General features: G+C 46.0%; 2 protein-coding genes across 3 annotated transcripts in view; both read right to left on the bottom strand.

Moving 5' to 3' along the window:
- CALU (calumenin) overlaps nt 1-401 on the bottom strand; it is a 29,766-nt gene extending 29,365 nt beyond the window's left edge. For both annotated transcript variants that reach the window (XM_058529485.1, XM_058529477.1), the window contains exon 1: nt 332-401. The gene's annotated coding sequence lies outside the window, so the exon portion shown is untranslated. The remainder of the gene's footprint in view (nt 1-331) is intronic.
- GARIN1B (golgi associated RAB2 interactor 1B) lies at nt 155-21,460 on the bottom strand. The gene is made up of 8 exons (XM_058534676.1): nt 21,230-21,460; nt 19,874-20,058; nt 18,530-18,782; nt 14,330-14,451; nt 11,791-11,828; nt 8,803-8,975; nt 358-645; nt 155-208 (listed from the first exon to the last, which is right to left on the bottom strand). Exons 1-8 carry the CDS (start codon nt 21,458-21,460, stop codon nt 155-157), a joined length of 1,344 nt encoding a protein of 447 aa, XP_058390659.1.
- Between the last annotated feature and the right edge of the window lie 1,971 nt (nt 21,461-23,431).

Genomic DNA, 23,431 nt, shown 5'->3' with positions numbered 1-23,431 from the left:
CGGACTCGGTGAGTGGCGAGGCCCACGGACAGAGGACGTAGCAAGCCAGGCACAAAACAGCACCCACAGGACGCAAAGCCGGGAGCCCGAGTTCGCGAGACCCGGGCCCCTTCTCAGAGCGAGCGGAAAGGCGAGCGGCGGCCTCCAACCCAGGCTACGCGCCGAGGGCCCTGGGGTCGCGAGCCGGCTCAGGCCCCGGGTCCCCGAGCTAGCAAAAACACAGGCACCGAAAGAAGGAGGCCCATCCCGCGTCAGGAGCGAGGCCTCAGGACAAAAAGAAAGCGAAAAAGGACGAGGCTGCGGAGTACGGGCCGCGCACCACCGCACTTACCTTTTCTCACAGCGCTCACAGCCTACCGTGCCGCGGCCTCCGCTCAACCACCGGCTCAGCTCACGCGCACAAGCACCGCCCAACCGGAAGCGGCTCCGCGCCCCGCCCCTCTCCGCCTCGCCGGCGGCCTCCCGACCAATCGTCAACAAACCGGCCGCTGACGCATAGCTGCCCCGGACAGCCATTGGTCCCGCAGTCGCGTAGCTGGGATTGGCTGGAAAGCGCCACGTCCCCGCGAGCGCGCCGAGTTGCGCGGACCGGATTCCCGCCCTGCTCTGGTCCCTGGACCTGCGGGCTTGGTGGGCCTCAGCCCCCTACTTCGGGTGGCGTGTGGGCGCGGCTGTCTGGCCGCCACGTCCGGGTTCACAGCGCGTGACTCGGCTTCCACAGGGCTTCTTGCATTACCCCGCCGGTTATCTTCATGCCCACAGGCACCCAGAGCCGAATTAATCCGACTGTATCAGTCGCCCCAACCTCTCCTTTCCCTTCAGCACTGCTGTTCTGATGGGGTAGCCTACAGGAGCCTTTTCACTCGTTGGCTCCAGTGTATCTTTCGGCTTCGTCTCCCACCACTCCCCCTCACATATCTTGCGCTCTGGCCACCATCATCTCTGTGTTCCCGAACCACCCGCCCTTTCACATCTATGGCCTCTCTTCATCAAGTGGCCTCCTCCGCTTGGAATAAGTGCGTTTTCTGAATCTCTGCTTTGTCAATGCGAATAGAAGTCCCAGTTCACAGAAATCCTGGCTCAGATATTATCTCTAGAAGCGTTTCCTCACCCTACTAGGCATAATAATTTCTCTCTTATTTGCCTTCATAGCACTTTGTATCTTTAGTATGCTTTGCCAAATTTTGCTATAAAATACTGCTTATCCATCTATCCTCCTGCAGACTAAGCTCCAGGGTAGAGATCTACCTTGTTCATCTCTGTATCTGCAGGTCTGAGCTTGCTGCCCAGCTCAAAGTAAATGCTTAATAATGTTAAGTGAACTGAATGGGTGGAACCCATTGCACGTCCCTGATTTAAGAGGAACACAGGAAATTATTCACTTATTTTCGTGTCATGAAATTAAAACAAATGTTAAATGAGGGCTACTATGTTTGCAACACAAATGAAATATAAACCTACTGTGTTCTTAGCACATAAAGCCTCTATACTTTAAAATCCAGTTGAGACAAGTAGTATGTTCATGAAAGAATTAAATACAAAGCAAGTTAGTTAACTTTTAAGCACCAAGATCAGAAGTTGACAACTAATGCTTTGGGAATTCAGACAAAGGAATGACAGTGACCTCTCTGGTAGCCAGAGAGGGCTTCCTAAGGAGGTGTGACTCAGGCAGGACTAAGGAAGTCCTGAATGCACTATTCAGAAGAGGAATAACAGGAACAAGGGCAAGTTGGGGTCAGAGTAGGAGGTAAATTCTTAGGCCAGGTAGGGGATGAGGGGGATAAAAAAGAGAGGGGGGCATGAAGGGAAAGCATAGATGATAAGTTTCTCTAGGTAGTGGAAGGTCTTAACAATCTGAGGAGCCTGAGCTGAAGGCAGTGGGAACTGTGGGTCATCTTCGGAAGGTTTCTAAGCTTGTGCCTATGTGGGAGGTGGAATGGAATGAAAGTGGTTCTTTCAGGGAGGCGCATCTCCTAATAAGGATTTTTTTTTGCTTTCTTTTTTTTTTTTTTTTTGTGAGGAAGATCAGCCCTGAGCTAACATCCATGCTAATCCTCCTCTTTTTGCTGAGGAAGACCGGCTCTGAGCTAACATCTATTGCCAATCCTCCTCCATTTTTTTTCCCCAAAACCACAGTAGATAGTTGTATGTCATAGTTGCACATCCTTCTAGTGGCTGTATGTGGGACGCGGCCTTAGCATGGCCGGAGAAGCAGTGCGTTAGCGCGCTCCTGGGATCTGAACCTGGGCCGCCAGTAGTGGAGTGCGCGCACTTAACCACTAAGCCACGGGGCCGGCCCTCCTAATAAGGATTAACTATAAAACAGGCTGTATCCGGAGGTATTTAAAAAACTTTTAAAAATACCTCCTTGAAGTCAGGCACTATGCTAGGTGCTGGTGAACCCACAGTGAAGAGGGCATGGTCCCTGCCCTTACAAAACTGTAGCCTACTGGGAGAGCCACCCATCTTGGAAGTGTCCTAAAGGAGGCTGGATGAGGTAGCGGGACTCTGCCAGGGATGGGGCCCTCCAATCCTGAGATTCCCTGTGGATAAGAGCCTGGCCTAGGCAGAGAAAGGGAAATGGTAATGAACACTTATATATAAGAGAACTTTTAAAAGTGGAAAACAAGTCCTGGATTTATTGACTGCTTGGATGAAAGAAATGAAGGAGCAGCACTCAAAAATTTAAAGTTTTAATCATAGGAAACTGGGAGAATGACTACATGAGTGGAATATGAGAGAAATAGTGAATTGAGTTCAAGACATAGTAATCTAAGGTGATGGCAGAACATCTAAAAAGAAAGAGCCAATAGGCTGGAGGAGATACTTAGAAGGGTCATTGGCCAGGAGGCAGCTGATGGAGCCATGAGAACAAATGAGCTTTCTGAGGAGAGAAAAGCAGATTAGACCTCCTGGGAGCTCCAGAGTTAGAAGGTGGGTAGAGGAGGAAAGGACTTGGGGGGTGACACACATAAGAAATGTCACCTCAATTGCACTCAAGGCCCATCTAGCCCTGGATTCTATCTCTGAGAGAAGCACTGAAGGACTGTTTGTGGCAGGTATAATGATGTCAACCTCAAAAGGGTAATGTCCTTCAGGCATCCCAACTCTGTTCATATGGTGCTACTGAACATTTACTCCACAAATATGTTGTTTTCTGTGTGCCAGATACTGTTCTAGGCACTAGCGATACGGTAGTGAACAAAATGGACTACACTCTCTGGTGGTGCTTATATTCTGGTATGTAGCCAAAATAAAACCAGATAAAAAAGAAAAATGTATAGAATGAGAGGTGGTGATAAGTACTAAGAAATCAAATATGGCAAGAAAGGAGACAGGGAGTGTAGGGACTATCAGGAGTGATGTTGCAATCTTAGAAAGGTGGCCAGAGAGGGCTCATGAAGAAGGTGAGGTGTGAGTGAACATCTGAAGGTGGTGAAGAACATTCCAGGAAAAGGGAATGGCAAGGGCAAAGGCCCTGAGCTGAAGCATGTTTGGAGTGTTTGAGGAGCAGCAGGACGCCAGTGTGGCTGGAGTGGAGTAATTGAGGAGTAGAGGACATGAGGTCAGAGAAGTAGAAGCAGGGATGGGGGCAAAGGGGAGAGGGACACCATGTAGGACCTTTAGGCCATTGTAAAGACTTTAGCTTTTACTATGAGTGAGATGGTGTGGAAGAGACTGGCTGTTTAGCAAACCGTTTCCTCTTCATCCTGTGAACACAGCTAGACTACATTTCCTAGGCTCCCATGCAGTGTGGCCATGTGACTGAGCTCTGGCCAAAGGAAGAGGGGCAGAAATGATATCCACTACTTCCAGTACTGGCCATACAAACCTGCTGTGTGTAATTCTCCAAGCTCTTTCTCTTTCTGTGGCAACCCTAGAAGCCGTGTAGTGCAGATGGCAAAGTCACAACCTGCAGGGAGCCCAGTTTCCTGTTAAAGAGCCACTCACCAAACAGGCACACCCTTTTCGGACTTTCTGTGAGAAATAAACTTCTATTGGTTGTTTTACGCCATTGATACATTGGGTTTATCTCTTACAGAGCCAGCATTATCCTAATACAGATGGGAAGCCATTGGAAGATTTTGAGCAAAGAAGTGACATGAGCTAAGCCTTTAAAAGGGTCACATTAGACTGAAGAGGGTAACGTTAGAAACAGGGAGCCCACTTAGGAGGCTTTACAACAAGCCAGGTGATGATAATGATGACCTGATCCAGGGTGGTAGCAGTGGAAATAGTGAGAAGTGTCAGATTCTGAATATGTTTTGAAAGTAGTTTAAAAGGATTTCCTGGTGTGTTGGTAATGGAGTGGAGAGAACAAGAGGAGTCAAGGATGACTCCAAGATTTTGAGCAACTAGAAAAGTGGAGCTGCCATTTATTAGGATGGAGAAGACTTTGGGGGGAGCAAGTTTTGGAAGATAATATTGAGAGATTGTTTTTGGACGTGTTGAGATGCCTGTTAGACATTCAAATGGAGATGCTAAGTAGGCAGTTGGATATGTATCTGTGGAGTTTGCAGTGGTCTGGACTAGAGATACAAATTTGGGAGTAATTGGTGTATATGTGGTGTGAAAGCCATGAGTTTTGATTAGAAGAGACCTAAGGACTGAGTCCTGGAAATTTCCTTTTTTTTTTTTTTTTTTAAATTTTATTTATTTATTTATTTATTTCCCCCCCAAAGCCCCAGTAGACAGTTGTATGTCATAGCTGCACATCCTTCCAGTTGCTGTATGTGGGACGTGGCCTCAGCATGGCCAGAGAAGCAGTGTGTCCGTGAGCGCCTGGGATCCGAACCCGGGCCGCCAGCAGCGGAGCGCGCGCACTTAATCGCTGAGCCATGGTGCCGGCCCTGGAAATTTCTAATGTTCAAAGATGGTAGAGGGGTGTTGATGAGAATGAAGCAGCAAAGGAAATGAGAGTAAAAGCCAGTGAAGGAGGAGGAAAGCCAGGAGAATGCAGTGTTATAGAAGCCGAGTGAAGAAAGTGTTTCAAGAAGAAAGAAGTAATCACATATGTCACATGTTGCTAACAGTGAGGTAAGGACTGGTTGGCCATTGGCTTTAGCAATGTGGGGGTCAGGTTTGGTGGGGTAGTGGGTACAAAAACCTCCCGGAGGGGTTCAAGAGAGAATGGGAAGCAAGAAATTGGAAACCCTTTCAAGGAGTTTAAAGGGGTGGAGAAAAATGAAGCAGAGGGGACAGAGGGGCTAAGAGAGGTTTTGTTTTATTTTGTTCTGTTTTTAAATGGAAGAAATAACAGTACGTTTAGAAGAAATACCAGCTTGTTTATTACTGGTGCGCAGGATCCAGGAGTGAGGATCAAATTGATGATGTAGGAAAAACAGGGGAGAGGTGCTGGAGCAATGTCCTTGAGTGGGTGAGATGGGATGAGATCCAGTACCAAAGGGAGAGAGTTAAACTTTGCTTAGAGCGGAGACAGTTCTTCCATAGTAACAAGGAGAGAAACTAGATCCATGGGTCTGGTTCTAGGTAAGTGGTAGACATGGTGGTGAGAGCTTGGAGTTCTCTTTCAATTGCTACTGTGTTCTCAGTGAAACGGGAAGCTGGGTCATCAGGAGGCATTGGGGGTTTGAGGAGAGAGAAGGTGTGAAATAGCCATTCAGCAGAGAACAGATGAGGGGAGCACAGTGTGATCTCCAGGCAACATTAAGGACCCTCTTGAGGCTTGTGATTATGACTTTGAGGTGAGACTGGTTAGTATGTCATGTATTTTCTCTAGGCAAGTTTAGCAGCATGTGCAGGCATGGAGTTGGTGGGGAGCTGGACTTAGCCAAGTGATTATAGTGGAAGAGACACAAAGGTGTTGAGGGTGCATGCAAGGGAGTGATAATAATAATGATTCATCACGTAATCTAGGATGGAGGGAAGGGAAATGAGGACGTGAGGAGAGTGAGGGACAGAGAAAACCCAGAAGGAGCAATAGATTGTAGGATTGGGGGGATCGAAGGATTATTGGATTCAGGGGAAAGTTAGGTGGTGGGATAGCTGGAGGGTGGGAATAAGAGGGTGGTATGCAGTTATTAATGACAAACTCTCAGGTAACATCATGGGAGTCAGTGGCTGAAGAGGGTGGAGGACAGGACCATTGGGCAGCAGTTCAAGGAACAGTGACCAGGGTATAGGACGATTCATCTATGTGGATTTTGAAATCACCAAGAATTAGGACATAAGTCATCCTTGGAAAGAGTGATGGTGATCTAGGAGCTCACTTTGTAGCCCTCCAACCATTTCAGTCTGAAAACCACTTCAGTGAAGAAAAAGAGCCTCCTAGGATGTCTTAAATCAAAGCAGGACATCCCAAAAACCTTTCTAATTGGAAAGTTGAGCAGGTTTTCTGAAATACTCATTGTCTGGTTTATTGACTATGAAATATTGTGCGTTTTAAACAAAGAGGCCAGTCCATGGGTCATCTGAGAGACACTCTTTCTTTTTTTCTTTTTTTTGTGAGGAAGATCAGCCCTGAGCTAACATCCATGCTAATCCTCCTCTTTTTGCTGAGGAAGGCCAGCTCTGAGCTAACATCTATTGCCAATCCTCCTCTCTTTTTTCCCCAAAGCCCCAGTAATAGTTGTATGTCATAGTTGCACATCCTTCTAGTTGCTGTATGTGGGACGCGGCCTCAGCATGGCCGGAGAAGCGGTGCGTCGGTGCGCGCCTGGGATCCGAACCTGGGCTGCCAGTAGTGGAGCACGCGCACTTAACCGCTGAGCCACAGGGCCAGCCCCCTTTTCTTCTTTTTTGCTGAGGAAGATTGGCCCTGAGCTAACATCTGTTGCCAATCTTCCTCTTTTTTACTTGAGGAAGATTGGCCCTGAGCTAACATCTGTGTCAATCTTCCTCTATTTTGTATGTGGGTCACTGCCACAGCATGGCCACTGAAAAGTGGTGTAGGTCCATGCCCTGGAACTGAACCCTGGGCCACTGAAGCAGAGCGCGCCGAACATAACCACTAGGCCACCGGGCAAGAGACACTCTCTTGATTGATAATTTGTGAACCCCTGATTTTACCTATACTTTGAGCCTGAAATCTCTGAGTTACCTATGCTTTGAGCCTGTGTCTCCTCTCTTTGGAATCACTAATTTAATAAGCACTAACAAGGTATGTTGACATTTCAAGGGGGTGTCATATGCAAAAGAAATTGAGCCAGTGTTTGTAGGGCTGAGATATTAGCAGACTTGGAAAGTTTGAATACAAAAGAGAAATTTCCCTTCCTCACACACCTTGTCTTACCACCTCCTGCAGGAACCTTTCTGCAGCCTCAACCCCAAAACTCCATTTGGAACACCAGGGCCAGGCTAGCAAGTCTCAGATAGGGAATGGGCTAAGGAAGAAGGCCAAAGCTTGAATCAGAAAAGAGGCACTAACAAGAAAAACTGGTAGAAAGGGAAATTTAAGGAGAATCCCATGGCTGGAATTCATTTCTGACCCCTCATACTTGTCCAGAGTAATCTGAGCAGAGAAGAAAACATATTTCTTTTTTGGTATATGGCCTTACTTTCAAGTTAAATTAGATAAATAGAAGCTTGGCATCTCTCAGCAGTGTATTTCTTCTCTTGTCCTCTTCAGCTTCTCTCCCAACTCTCTTCTATTTCTTTCTGTTACCACCTCTCCGTATCTCCCCTCTTCTCTGACTTCCTCCCTCCACCTTCCTCTTCACTTCCATTTTGTTCTTTTCCACTTCTCCTCTGGTCCTGTTTCCCTTTCCTTCCTTCTCTCCATCTCTTGGTCCTGGGCATCCTGAGAGCATGTCCTCCTGTGCCCGTCTGGTGGTGGAACGGAGGTGAGGTGTGGTGGTGAGGACGTGAAGTTACGTGCTGGAATAATGCTGGAATAATGCTTCTCGTCCGGGAGCCATGCTCCCAAATCGTTCTCCAAGGAAAGGCTATGCTATCAGCGTGAGATGGTTCTATTTTCCTGTAGTTGCAGCTTTCTTCTCCCCTCCATCCAGACAGAGCCCCTCAGAAAGATGAATGCTGCAGAGTGGCTTTGGCGAGGGCTGCATAGATTCTCTCCAGTGTGAAAGGGTGGTTCAGATAGAATTTCCTGTTAGTATAGGAGAGAAGAATGCTCAAGAGGACATCACTTGTCTCCTGTGAGCACATAGATACTTATGTTAATTTTTTTGTCAACTATTAATAACAGGTATCTTGTAAGAGTTAGTGGTTTATTAATAGTATTTTACTTTAGAAAGTATAAACCACTCCTACCTTCTTTAGGGATCTTTCTCTGGTCAGACAGAGGCACATAGGGAGTACTTAACGAATGTTTGTGAAATGAATACGTGGATGGATGGATAAGACTTGGAGCATGGAGAGATAAGGGTTGGGCCCCAGAGAAGTCTGACTCCCACCCTTCTTGGCCTAGCTCCTTCTTACTCTCCGCAGCAGAAGGTTGGGGCTCCCCCAGAGCTCTGGAAAGGAAAAGGGAGAGCCAGCTCCCCACCTCCTTGAAGGAAGAGCCCACAGGAACCCTCATGCCTCCCACCCAGCAGGGAGAAAGCAGCTCTAGTGACAACAGCGTCATCCTGGTCTCCATTCAGAGTCACTTGCAGGAACTCCCAGGGGCCTCTGGAGGTGCCATGCTTAGGGTTTCACTCAGCCCAGTAGAAGGTAGAGAAGAACAGGGCAGGAAAAAGAGGGTTGAGGTGGCTGTGGCTGGCACCTCCACTCCCACCCCACAGCCTCCTGGAATCACCCCAGGACCCTAGGACCTGAACCTAGGTGAGCCTGAGATGGAATTCCAGGCCCGTCCCATGAAGGCAGCCAGATTAATCCCATGACTGTACCTATGAGTGGGGTCAGCTGTGGCCTTGTGGAGGCTGCCAGAGTGCTGAGGAGTGAGAGGGGCTGCGGCCCAGAGGGGTTCTCTCTTTCCCACTCTCCATAGGTGAGCGAATCCCTCCAACTGAGGTCACGGGTGCAAGGGATGCAGTCTTCACCGGGAGTATCTTTCTCTAGGTCAAAAAGGGAATGCATTTGTTTGTACTTTAATCCACAGAGCATGCTCACAGATTATGGCCCACATTTGTGGGGTGCTTATTATGGGCCAGGCACTATTCCAAACAATTACATGCATTAATGCTCTTTTAATCCTCAAAACAACCCTGAGAGTTCAGCGCTGCCATAGTCCCTATGTTACGGGTGAGGAATCTGAGGCCGGGCAAGGTTAAGTAACTTAACCATGGTCATATAATGAGGAGGCAGAGCCAGGCAGCCCAGCTCCAGAGCCCATGTTTTTACCATGACATCACGTGAACAAGGCAGTGCCAGTAAAAGGAGGGAACCTATATGGCTTGGAGAGGTTAACCGAGTGAATCTCCCCAGGATATTCAGTTTGCTGAACTGGCAATGGCCTTGAATCCAGATGGCCTCAAGCCAGAGCCTGTTCTTGGTCCACTTGGCTTCAGCTACTTAAAGGGTGGCTCGCAGCCCAGGAGCTTTGGCATCACCTGGGAGCATGTTAGAAATGCATAGTTTCAGATCCACCCAGACCCACTGATTCAGAATCTGCATTTTAACAAGATTCCCAGGGGACTGTCTGCACATTAAAGTTTGGGAAGCAGTGCAATAGGCCACACCACCCACTGATGGGGAGTTGAAAGGTTCAGCCACACAGGTAAGGTTTGGGACACTGGTTTTTCCAAATGTAGTGCGCTCTCTCTCTCTCACTTTTCATTCAAAAGTTCAAAGAGGCTGAGATGTGACTGTCCTTCCAAAGTGAAAGAGTACACTACTGAGCCCAGAGAGAAAAGAGAAGTTTCTTCAGCTCCAAGGAAAGAGAAGTGTCCTGAGGACATCCAGGATGATTAATTGAAATCAGCCTAGGGACATCTTGGGAGGGGTAGTTTCCCTGACACCAGATGTCCACAAGCTGTTCTCTGAAGTCCCCGAAATAAGTTTGAAATATTCTCTATTTCTGTTTTCCTCAACCCTAACTTCATGGGGTATGGTGTATGTGTTTGTGTGTGTGTTTGAATATATGTGTAAAAACAGAAATGAATCACCATTGTATTATCAGTCACATACGTGAGAAAGCACTCATAGACTTAGAGAAGATGTGAGCCAGCATCAGCTCTCCTCACCATGTAGAGCAGGGGCTGTGAACTGGCAGCCTCCAGGCTGAATTTGGTCTGCAGGTATGTTTTGTTTGCCCACTAAGTGTTGGCTTATATTGTGCTTTAATTTTTTATGGGGTGGAGAATATGTCACATAAAAATCCATATTTTTGGCTTCTCTCGAAAAATCAGATCATCTGGCAACACCAGGCCTGTGTTCCAGCATGGCAACAATTAATTGAAGCCTTAATTGAAACCTTCGTTTCTTGTTGCCACTGTCCCCACCACTCCCTATTGTCTCCTCAATGCTAAATTCAAGTGTCAGCCAAGCTGTTGTTTTACTTATGACAGAGTTGAAAGAAAAGTTAATCATTTCTTATATGCACATCACCTAGACTCTTTACCCATTTATTCCACCTGCAGATACTTGAGTTTGTAATCCCTGGAATGGATGAAAGTTGGCAGAGCTCCCCTGGAGTCTACGGATTCCTCTAAATTTCTAAATATAACATGATATTCTGGCTGCCTCCTGAGCCAATTTGGAGGAATAATTTATTAGTGGTGTGGTGCACAGATATTAATTGAGCTCCTGTTGTGTTCCCAGCTCTGCTGCTGTGGATAATTCAGAGGAATGAAAAAAATTTAGTATTGGTTGAAGAAACAAGACTTAAACCTACAAAATAATTAGGGAATAACGTAAGAGAGGTTATAACTAAGTCAAGATTCACCTGGGGCAACATTCATCTGGGCAGGATGATGTTGTGAGGTGTATCTGGAATGATAGGTAGGATTTAGCGTGGACCATCGGGGGGAAGGGAGCAGAGAGGGGATGAATGAGGCATGTTCCCCATAGCTAAGATTTGGCTAGAGTAGAAGATTTTGGCTGGAGAAGATGAGACAGAAGGCTCTTATTTGAGGAGTGAGCGATCAGGTGAGATGGGTAAGATAGAGGAAGTTTATGCAGGGTCATGCATGCCAAAATGCGTGGATTTGGGGTAAACTGGAACCTGGAAATAAATAGGAAGCTGGCTGCTGTTTCCAAAATGTGTCATGCTCTGTCACACAGGTTCTCTTCCTAGAATGCCCTGCCTCATCCGCTTCAGCCAGCCCACTTGTACCCTCCTCTACGACTCAGCTCACCTACGTCCCAGGCCTTCCGGGATAGCTTCCTGGGGAGAGTGAGGGACCCCCTGTCTTTGTGCTTCTGAGACACCCCAGGCATGAGCTTTGAATGTTGCCTGGAGGGAGAGGTTTTGTAATTTTAGAATTTACCCATCTGACTCTACCAAATGATAAACCCCTTGAAGGAGGTACTGTGTCTTTCTCCACTGGGACTCCAAAGCCTTCGACAGTGTTCGGCACTTACCAAGTGCTCGACGCATGTTTTTGAATGAATAAATGAATTAATGAACTAGCGGAAGATTACTGCAGTAGTCCAGGCATGAGGTGATAAGGTGGACTAGGGTAGCATCTGTGGGAGTAGAAATGAAGTAAAAGATGTAAGAAACATTTCAAAGAAAGCAATTGGTAGGATTTGGTGCCAAATTGATGATGTTGTCCAAAGAGCCTAGAGGAACTCACACTAAGGTATGGAAGGATGGTGGCAACCCTGACAGCACCAGGAAAGCCGGGTAGGGAGCTGGAGGGGATCTTATTCCTACAACTGCAGTGCAGCAAGTTCTCCGAGACACAGGTGCCCTGTGCCCTCCATTACCTGAGCTGTCCTTTTTGGTGTCTGTCTTTTTGCTGCTCCTGGAACTCCAGCCATTTCAGGATCAAGGAAATGAAGGTCAAAAAGAAAAGAATAGAGCATGAAACTCTCATTTCAAGTCTTGTTTCTAGTTATATTTTTCCTGATGCAAAAGCTTGAGATGCAGATATAAATATGAAGAAGGCCAGCTGTGGCTCTACTGCGTGGGTGTGACGCACATTAAAGTAGCAGAAGAAAATAAGGAAGGGGAGGTGGGATGGGGTGGGGTGGTGGGGAGCAGAACCCATGCTGCTGATTTTGCTGAGGAGGAGTGGATGTAACTCCATCTGTTCAGTCCTGTGTATCAGCCGTTTATTTTGTTTGCTGTAAGTTGCATGTTGTTGCCAATGTGCAAAATCTGATATAATTGTAACTAGAACCTGCCTGAATGAGGAGAAAAATCATCACTCAGGGCTTTATTCTGGGAAATTAAAGAGAAGAAACTAAATGTCTGTACAAAGCAATTATTGAGATAACAGTGAAGCAAAAATTAATTTTTCCCTGTTTCTCGCATCTCTCTGATCCATTTTGTATGTGACAGCCCAGACTAGGTTGCCATGGCTTCCTGGCTGGTGTCTCCACACCTACTCTCCGTCTCTTCAAATCAGCTGTCACTGCAACAGCCAGCACGACCTTTTCAAAATGTAAATTGGATCACTTCCCTGTTTAAAATGCTGCTAAGGATCCCATTACACTCAAAGTCTAAATTCATTCGCATGGCTTCCCAGGCCCTGCCTTGCTTGGCTGCTGCCCACTGCTACTTATGTCCTTACACCTCCACCCCTCTTCCCTTCCTTTCCTTTCTCAAAACTCACCAGTATCCCTTCTTCCCTTCTCCCTTGGGGGCAAAGCATCTGATTTTGTGTTGGCTCATGGCTATGCAGAATGGAGAACGCATTTCCCAGCCTCCTTTGCAGCTGGGTGTGGCCAGGTGACTGAATTGTGGCCAAGAATTATAAACAGAAGCTGGCCTTCAAACAGTAATAGAAACACCTGTGATTTAACATTTTGAGACAGTCAAAAAGTTGCTTCAAGGGCCGGCCTGGTGGCGCCAGCTGTCAAGTGCGTGTGCTCCGCTGCAGTGGTCCGGAGTTCACCGGTTCGGATCCCGGGCATGCACCGACGCACCGCTTGGCAAGCCATGCTGTGGCGGCATCCCATATAAAAAAGTGGAGGAAGGTGGGCATGGATGTTAGCCCAGGGCCAGTCTTCCTCAGCTAAAAACGAGGAGGATTGGCAGATGTTAGCACAGGGCTGATCTTCCTCCCCCTCCCCCCCAAAAAAAGTTGCTTCAACATGTCCTGCTCTTTGCGAGTCCAGCGCTCTCCAGCTCACCGATGTGACCTCTTACCCAGAAATTTCTTAATCACAGATTTCTCTGAGATATACAGAGTGATGACCCCAGTATAAATTCTTTAACAGCAGGCAACGAATAAGTCTTTTTCTCGTGTTGATACTTTTCTATTGCCAGCCCAAATTAGAGTTAATAACACAAGGTAATATCTAGTGAGAGTTTACTTATATCTGCCTCTACATTTGCTGAGGAGGGTGCCACACTCTTGATGCATATGAGCTCCTTTGATCCTGACAATATCTGCATGAGGTTGGCATTATCATAATTTCCATTCTACATATCTCAAAACTGAGGCCCAGAAGAGCAATGTGCCCAAGAGCTCACGGTCAGAGCAGTGACCTGGGCCCTGATCTGTGCAAGCTCTTACCCACTACGAGAGATTGCCTCCTCTGAGCTCTACTGGTTCTCAGTTTATTACCAGCACTCAGAAACTTCTCCTTTTTTTGCTCTGTCTCTGAATGACAAAAGTCTCCTTCTCTCTGACACCTTGTTTTACTCTTCTGGTGACATTTACTAATTTATTTCTATTCTCCCTTTTCTTACGCCACAAATCAGGTTCATGAGGACCCTGGTTCCCACTTTCTCCTTGCTCTCTGGCCATGGTGCCCTGTGGTCTAAGTGCTCTCAACTCCTGTGTCTCTCACACCAGCCAGTCTTAAGACTCAGCCCCAAGTCATCTGTACATACAGGGACATTTCCCTAGGCATGGAGAAGCGAGGCCTGCACAATGGAGGTTTTTTAGAAAATGACCACAGAAGCTCCACAAAGTCTAAGCAGAGGCCAGGTAAGTCAGTAAAGGAACCCAATGAGTAGACGCTGTTTTAAACAACGTTTTGGTTATTTCTTTGTAGGATTAGGAACTGGATTAGAAATTAGGTTTTACTTTTCCACCTGTGTTGCTAACTTATTATTTCATTTTTTACAAAATTCCTCCTCTGGAGCCAAGCCTACCATGCTTGCTGTGTGGAGAAGGAGAATAAGGCACAGAGAACTGGGAGAGGTTGCCTGAGTCAAAGATAAAGACTGGATACAGAGTGGCAGTGTTTCATGCTCCTCCCTGTGCTCAGTAACCAGGTTACTTGGTTTCTGGATCTCATGGCCTGGACTATCTGGGCTGCAGGAAGGGATGTCAGGCTGGCCTGATTTTACCTGAACTGGTTGTGCTGGTGCAAGTCGGCAAAAATCTGAGAGAGGGCCTCACTCTCCCCCTTGGCCATCAGCTGCATGAGGCTCTCACTGGGCTGGGAGGCCTGGAGTTTCTTCTGTACTAACTAGATGGAGAAAAAAAGCAAAACCATGTGGTCAAGGCTTTAGGGTCTCTGCATTTTCCTAATATCATGGTCCAGACCCTAAAGTGTTGGAACTCAAACTGTTCCATTGGGCAGCCATGCCAGCTGCTCAGAGAGGCAATTCTGAGGCCATATCTGTTTGTTTACGCCCCCTGTATTGTTATAAATATCCTTTGGTGTCCTAAGGAAAATGTCACCCCTGAATACTTTAAATATAATTTAGTAGATAAACTATTCTTATTAACATAACTTAATATGTTATTGAATAGCCCATTAATATAAACTTTAATAAAGCTTATGCTACTTGGTTTTATATTTAAATGTAGAGGGATCGAATATTTATTGTAGGAATGTAACAAATGTTTTAAAAATTAATTCCTCTTAGAAAAATCTTATATTGAGCTGCTTTTTATGCCTGGGTAAAATCGCTTTCTCTCCTGTTGCCTGTGATACCCTGAAGTGTTCTAGTTGTGCATGCCACTCTTATTCATTCATTCATTCATTCAATATTTATTGAATGTCAACTATGTGCCAGGCACTGGGAATAGCAGTGAAAAGACAGATAAAAATCCCCATCTTCACGGAGTTTATGTTGTAGCTCAGATCAGGATTATATTCATCACACTAAGGCCTGGGGTAAAAAGGCCCAAGTAGCTTCCCTGGTGAATTCTATCAAATATTTGAAGAAGTAGTAATACCAATTCTTCACAAACTCAGAAAATAGAGGAGGAGGTAACATTGCCCAAATTATTCAATAAGGCTATTATTATCCTCATACCAAAGCCTGATATCACAAGAAAACCAGAGACCAATATCTTGAATGAGCATAGATGCAAAAATCCTTAACACAATGCTAGCAAACTGAATCTAGTAACATATAAAAAGGATTATGCACACCATGACCAAGTAGAATTTGTTGCAGGAACACATAGTTGGTTTAACATCTGAAAATAAATCAATATAATATCCTATATTAACAGAATAAAGGACAAACCACATGATCATCTCAATAGATGCAGAAAAAGCATTTGACAAAATCCAATATCCATTCATGATAAAAACTCTCAATAAACAAGGAATAGAAGGGAACTTCCTCAGCCTGATAAAGGGTGTCTGCAACAATCCCACAGTTAGCATTATACTTAATGAAAGACTGAATGTTTTCCCCTAAGATCGAGAATAAGGCAAGGATGTCTGCTTTTGCTACTTATATTAAACATTGTACTGAAGTTTCTAGCTAATGCAATAAGGCAATAAACAAATGGATCCAGATTGGAAATGAAATAAACTGTCTTTATTCACAGATAACATGTATGTATGTATGTAGAAAACCCCAAGGAATCCACAAAAACTGCTATAACTAATGAACAAGATTAATATGCAAAAATCAGTTTTATTTCTCTATACTTGCAATGAATGATGCAAAAATGAAATTAAGAAAACATGATTCTAGTCACAATAGTATCAACAAGAATCAAATACTTAGGAATAAATTTAACAAAAAAGTGCAGAACTTGTGTACTGAAAGTTACAAAACATTGCTAAGAGAAATTAAAGAAGATCAAAATAAATGGAAAGACATTCCACATACAGTTATTGGAAGACAATATTGTCAAGATGGCTGTTCTCCTCAACTTGATGTATAAATTCAAGATGTCCTTATCAAAATTCCAGCATGCTTTTTTGTAGAAATTGAAAAGCTGATTCTAAAATTTATATGGAAATGCAAAGGATCTAGAATAGCCAAAACAATTTGAAAAAAAAAATTGGAATACTTACATCACCCAATTTCAAAACTTACTATAAAGCTGCATTAATCAAGACATTGTGGTAGGGGCCGGCCCAGTGGCGTAGCGGTTGTTTGCGCCTCCGCTTCCGCGGGCCAGGGTTTGCCAGTTTGGATCCTGGGCGCAGACCTATGCACCGCTCATCAAACCATGCTGAGGCAGCGTCCCACATGGAGTAACTAGAAGAATGTACAACTATGACATACAACTGTCTACTGGAGCTTTGGGGAGAAAAAAGGAAGCAAGGAGGAAGATCGGCAACAGATGGTAGCTCAGGGCCAATCTTCCTCAAAAAAAAAAAAAAGACATTGCGGTATTGGCACAAGAATAGGCAAACAGATCAATGGAACTGAATTGAGAATCCAGAAATAAATCTTTACATTTGTGGTCAATTGATTTTTGGCAAAGGTGCCAAGACAATTCAATGCGGAAAGGATAGTCTTTTTCAACAAATGGTGCTAGGACAATTTTATATCCACATGCCAAAAAAAAGCACTTAGACCCTTCCTTCATACTATACACAAATGGATCATAGACCTAGATGTAAGGGCTAAATCTATAAATTTAGGATATTATGATTTTATTAGGATGAAATCTTTGTGACTTTGGGTTGAACAAAGAGTTCTTAGATACAACACCAAAAGCCTGATCCACAGAAGAAAAAATTGATAAATTGCACTTCATCAAAATTAAAAATTTTAGGGCCGGCCCAGTGGCGCTGGCGGTTAAGTGCGCGTGCTCCGCTGCGGCAGCCTGGGGTTCGCCGGTTCGGATCCCGGGCGTGCACCAACGCACCACTTGTCAAGCCATGCTGTGGCGGCGTCCCATATAAAGTGGAGGAAGATGGGCATAGATGTTAGCTCAGGGCCAGTCTTCCTCAGCAGAAAGAGGAGGATTGGCAGATGTTAGCTCAGGGTAGATCGTCCTCACAAAAAAAAAAATTAAAAATTCTGCTCCTCAAAAGACACTATTAAGAAAATGGGGGTCGGCCCTGTGGCTTAGCGGTTAAGTGCGCCCGCTCCGCTGCTGGCGGCCCGGGTTCGGATCCTGGGCGCGCACTGACGCACCGCTTCTCCCGCCACGCTGAGGCCACGTCCCACATGCAGCAACTAGAGGGACGTGCAGCTATGACATACAACAATCTACTGGGGCTTTGGGGGGAAAATAAATAAATAAATAAAATCTTAAAAAAAAAAGAAAATAAAAAAGTTCATAGACTGGGAGAAAATACTTGCAAATCATATACCTGATAAAGGACTTGTATCCAGAATATACAAAGAACTCTTACAACTCAATAAGAAGACAAAGCCTAATTTTAAAATGGGCAAAAGATTTGAATAGACAATTTGGACCTTTTTCACCAAAGAGGATATATAAATGACTAATAAGCCCATGAGAAGTTACTCAACATCATTAGTCATTCAAGAAATCCAAATTAAAAACACTACACATCCACTAGAATGGCTTTAATAAAAAAGACAATACCAGTGTTGGTGAGGATGTGGAGAAACTGAAGCCCTTATGCATTACTGGTGGAAATGTAAAATGGTGCAGCCACTTTGGAAAATAGTTTCCCAGTTTAAACATAACTTACCATATGACTCAGTGATTTCATTCCTTGGAATCGAGGCAAGACAAATGAAAATATATGTCTATACAAAAACTTGTTCATAGCAGTATTATTCATAATAGCCAAAAACTGGAAACAATCGAAATATCCATCAACTGGTGAACGAATAAACAAAATGTGGTATATTTATACAATGGAATACTATTCAGCAATTAAAAGGAATGAATTATTGATAACTGTGACTCTGCCACAGAGTTGGCCCCATGCTATGATATGGATGAACCTGAAAAACATTATGCTAAGTGAAAGAAGCCAGATACAAAACACTATATATTGTAGGATTCCATTTATCTGAAATGTCTCAGAAATGTGAATAGAGACTGAAAACAGATCCGTGGTTGCCTAGGGCAGGAAGTAGGAACAGGGAATAACTGCAAATGGGCACAAAGGAATTGTTTAGGGTGATGGAAATGTTCCAAAACTGTATTGTGGTGATGGTTGCACAACTCTCTACATTTACTGAAAGTGTTGAACTGTATACATACAACGGGTGAATTTTATGGTTGTACATTATACCTCAATAAAACTGAGTAGAAAAGGCCTAAGGCAGGAATCACCTTCACACGATGCCCACATACCAGCTCACCTAAGCTCTACAGCTCAGCTCTGGCCTTGGCTGGAGGCAGCAATGGTGCCCACTTACCTTAGAGTCTCCTGAGGGGCTGTAGCTGTTCTTGGGTACCAGACAGTGAGTGACAAGAATCCTAGGGTCTTTGGTGGTGATGGACAGGCCATTCTGCAGAATTTGAACCAGTCGAATCCAGAAGCGGAAGACAGTCCCAGGATGGTCAGGGTGGAGCCTTAGGTAGTAGATCTTCTCAGTGACTGTCCTCAACCGCAGGATGCGTTGAAGGTGGTCACAGATCTGGAGCTCCACAAACTTCAGTGGGAGAATCCTGAAGGCACGAGGGAAGACACACATTGACGACCCCAGTGCTTCTGATCTGACACTATGTTTATTAAAATGAGGAGTGTCTCCTTCAGAACTGAGCCTTTTGGGGGTAGGAGAGAGAGTGCTTAGCACAGTGGTGCTCAAACTTTGGGGAGATCAGATTCACCTGGTGAGCTTGTTCAAAATGCTGACACCTGAAGACACCCCCAAAGATTCAGATTCAGTAGGTCTGGCTTGTGGCCCTGGAATCTTCATTTTAACCTCCACCCAGCCTGCCATGATGCTCATGCTGGTGTTCCTTGGAGTCTACTTGGGAGAGACAGCCTAGGAGTAAGATAGCTGGGATCATAAGGTTTTTCAGTTTCCTTCTTGATAGCACAAAGGCAGCTGCCCTCCTCTGCCACAGAGTTGGCCCCACTGTCCAGCTTGGCCAGTCACTGACCTTAATGCCCCAGTTACTCTTCCCTAAGGAGCTAAGGTTCAGGAGCTGGCTTTGGATCTGGTATCAGTCAGCAGGGGCTGGGCTACAGGTACACCCAGAATATAACGGAGAGGTTTATTTAGCACTGAGGCAACATGGAGAAATGAAGCGTTTACCTGGACTTCTGGGAATATCTAGAGATTCTTGAGATAATATCCTCAAGACGCTCAAATATCAAAAAAGGCTGTTTCATCCTAGACAAGCATGACGTCACTATATGTCACAGTTCTAAGTGAGACTTAGTTCCACTATGACTCAAAAATTATTTTTCTGACTAGAACCTGCATCTCCCAACCAGTGCTCCATCTGTCAGACCTCCTGGCTTCCTTGCTCCTCCACCAAAGGGGGAGAGATTTCCTAAGATTCAGTGGGGTGCAGGCAGCAGGAAGGAAAGCAGGCATGTCGACTGGCCTCTCACTCCTGTCCCCCTCACGCCTCCCTTTGCCCCGCTTGGCCTCAATGCTTCCAGTGCACTGCCTGTCTAAAAAAATTAACATCCCTGCTGCCGACTTCTCTGCTTTCTCCCACCCTGAGTTTAGTCACAAAGCAGCCTCCGCTCCTCGAGGATCCACGCCTCACCCCGCTTGTCCTTCGCTCCCGTCTGTGTTGCTTACCTCTTCAGGATGATGTGTGGGGCTGTGGATGGTCTGTTCCACGTCTGGCTCTGCCCCTGGTGCCACTTGACGCTGGCCATGAGGAGGATGTTGGGAAGGGGCAGGCAAGGCACGGAGGAGGTGACCCCGAGGGCCATGGTGTTGGAGGCTTTGTAGATGTTTATCCACTTCCTGTCCTTTTTGACCTGCAAAGCAGCCCCGGGCACAGTCTGAGCATTTGGCAGAAGCAGTGGTTTTAGCTGAGCATTTCTCAAACTTGGCACCATTCACATTTTGGGTTGGATAATTCTTTGTTTGGGGGAGAGGGCTGTCCTGTGCATTGTAGGATGTTTAGCAGCATCCTTGGCCTCTACCCACTAGATGCCAGTAATATCCCCTCCCACCCCAAGTTGTAACAACCAAAAATGTCTCCAGACATTGCCAAATGCCCCCTGGTCCGGGGGGGGGGGGTGGCAAAATCATCACTTATTGAGAACCACTGTTTTGATCTATGTTGGTTAAGCAACTGTCATAGTATTTATACTTCCTACTGCTAGCAATTGCCCACGAGAACCATACCCCAGGAGTTCCCTGACATGTGTCACACTTCTGTGAATTCTGCCCAGACTGTGTCCTGGCTTTTCTTTGAAAAACTTGTCCTTTGGCCCTTCTTTGAGGGGCTCTGTTATCTCCTGCACCTTTCCCACACTCTATGGTCCCTTCCAGCTCCCAAGTCCTGTTTATCCCGGGTCCCATCTGGCAGGAGGAGAGCCCGGACAAGGAAGCAAAAATGCACCGAGTGCCTGCTGTGCTAAGGCCTTCGCCTGCCGTGTTCACATGTAATGACCAGGCTAGTCCAGCCCCTCCTCCAATAGAGGAAACTGGGATTCAGGGTGCACAGGTCACTTGCTCAATGACGTCTCCTGACAAGAAAGCAGTGGGCTGGATTCTGAGCCCAGGTCTCTCTGGGTGCCTAGCTCCTATTCTTTCACCAAACAGCAGTTCTGTCCGAGCCCACAAAGAGCATCTGGTTTCACTGCTTCTTTGTTCGTCTGCTTTGGCTTGACAGCCTGGAGGAGGAAGTAAATTGAGGGATTCGGATACCAAATCCTCCACTGAGAGCAGCGAACACCTGACCTCTCTCCCCAGAGTGACACCTGTCTGCAGGAGAAGCCCTGTCTGGGGCTCTGCAAAGTCAGGGTCAAGTGAGGGTGGCCTTGCATTCCGGGCCCACTGACTTCTCCTCGCCTCGGTTCTTACTCCACTCCAGTCCCAGGGACGGACTCTCCTGGTCACATCTTGGGAACAGGTTTAGAAGAATCTGGAGTGCCATTCGGAGCGACCCAAGGAGTGCCATTCGGAGCGACCCAAGAGTACCTGGACAAAATTGCTTTCAAACACCACTGAGTCAGGAAACAGGTTGAATTCCGGAGAATGAACCATCTGGCAGAGCAGTCCCTCCTCCACACCCAGGCCCACTCCAGGGTTTGGCTCCCCATCCACAGGCAAGAGGCCCCTGAATTCTTCCCAGGCGTTCAGGGTAGGGAAGGTTGGATAGGATCTTGTGACTTTTACTGTCTTCTTCTTTCTCTGTGGAACTGATGACATTTCCGCACAAGTTCAGGGGCCCACTGCACGTTTGTCCTGGGATCTCTCTCTTCCCTCCTGGCCTTGGGCAGCTGGCCAAGCCTGGGACCGCCAACCAGATCACAATGATGAATGGATGACATCACGAAAAACCAGGGCAGGCCTGCGGGAAAGGGAAATGCAGAGGAGCCTCCCTTTTCCTCCAGAGCGCTTTTCTGGCTTGTTTACGCCCTAACATTCCCCAGCCCTTCTCAGGCCTCGAGGACACAGCTCCCCCAGAACTTGCTGAGAAAGCAGTGAGCCAGGCAGGAAGCAAGGAAGGAAGGCTGCCGGGAAGCTCCTTCCACTGAGAAGAGGAAAGTACCCTCCCCACCTTTCAACCCTCCCTTACTCTTAATGCAACCGACCCCCAAGAGTCTTAAGAGCTGTCGTCTACTTAAAACCCAGCCTTCCTGAGCTTTCCACAATGTGGGCTGCTTCACACCCTGGTTTATCTGCAGTAGCCTTTTCTGGTTCTGGAAGGAGTTGCAGGGCTGTAGGTGCCTGCTGTGTGCTCTGCTATGGATGGCTGGTTACGTCTGCGGGCCTATTTTCCTTAGAAGTTCAAACTGAAGGAGCAGTAGAAGGAATTAGTTTCTTACCCAGCAGCTGGCTTTGTGAGAGTGCCAGCTGGAGGAATGGAACCCTGCTGAGCAGCCCTGCTGGATCAACAGGCCATCCCCCCTCTCAGAGAGACAATGTTCTTCATCCCTGAGCCAGAGGAAGAAAGAGCCCAAATCCTGGGGTGGCTAGATCAGGTCAAAGAACCAAGCAGGCTGCCCACTACTCAAGTCCATTTCAGGGAGAAATCATATTCTAATTTGTACAGAATTCCAGAATTTATTAAATAATGTATTAACCATCAAGGTCAAATGCAATCAAGTTAGAAAAGCAATTTGACAACCAAAAATGCAGCAGACAAGCATGGAGGTTTATTTTGGTATCTCGTTATCAAGTCAGGGAGAGGCTGAAGGGGTCCTGAGGCTTTCCTCATCTGACTCCATCAGCCCCTCGTCTGGGCATTTCTCTTACACCTCCGCTCAAGCACCTGTAACAGCTTCCAGGTCGGGAAAACAACTTCTGAACTCACGTTCCTCATTTTCTTTTGTTTACCATGTGGGAAAAGTGTCCTCCATGGTAACAATCTCTGAGGATGGGGTCAGAGACCACGTCCTGTGGTTTGCATTTCCCTGGAAACGGAAACCACAGTACAAAAGCGACGGTAATTAATAAACCGGTGTGATGCTTTTCACGGTTAAAGCTTACCCACAACAGGAAAGCTTCCTGGCTTAGATGTATGGTTTGGACGTATTTGGCCACTGAGACATTCAAAAGTCCCCTTCAATTGAGAAGATTGAAACAGAAACTGTTTTCAAAACAGACAGAAATTGTAAACAGACTTTTTCTGCTTTCCATTCAAGCCTATTGAGTCCACTTCTGTGGTGTGTGGAAGAGGCTTTAGACCCAGTCTAGAAAACTAATTAAGAAAGCGAGCTTTTAGCTCTAAACAAAATACTAAGCAAGGATATAAATAGTGCTTTAAGATGTCTACCCCTTCCTACCTGCCCCCACCAAACCTCAAAAACTAGCCCACTGAATCTTTTTAAAAACTGTCTGACAGATGCTTAGTTGCCTATCCCAATATCCATTCTCTTCATTCACTGAGTAATAGAATGTCTGATTTTCAGTTGGGCACATGTTTCTGGAATAAAGATTGTATTTCCTGGCCTACCTTACAGCTAGATAAGGCCATATGACTATGTTCTGGCAAAAGAGATGTTAGCTCAAGTGTTAGGTGCAATTTCTGTGAGGAATCAATGTAGGAAGGGGGCATGTCTTTTTCACTCCTTGCTTTTTTTATTCTGGCTGGAATACAGACTTGATGGCTGGAGCCTGAGCAGCCCTATTGGCTGTGAAGTGGCATGCTAAGGATAGTAGCATAGTAAGATAAAA

This window comes from Diceros bicornis, chromosome 3 (assembly GCF_020826845.1).
Source record: "Diceros bicornis minor isolate mBicDic1 chromosome 3, mDicBic1.mat.cur, whole genome shotgun sequence".
NCBI classification, from domain to species: Eukaryota; Metazoa; Chordata; class Mammalia; order Perissodactyla; family Rhinocerotidae; genus Diceros; species Diceros bicornis.
This window is presented reverse-complemented; position numbering and strand designations above follow the sequence as displayed.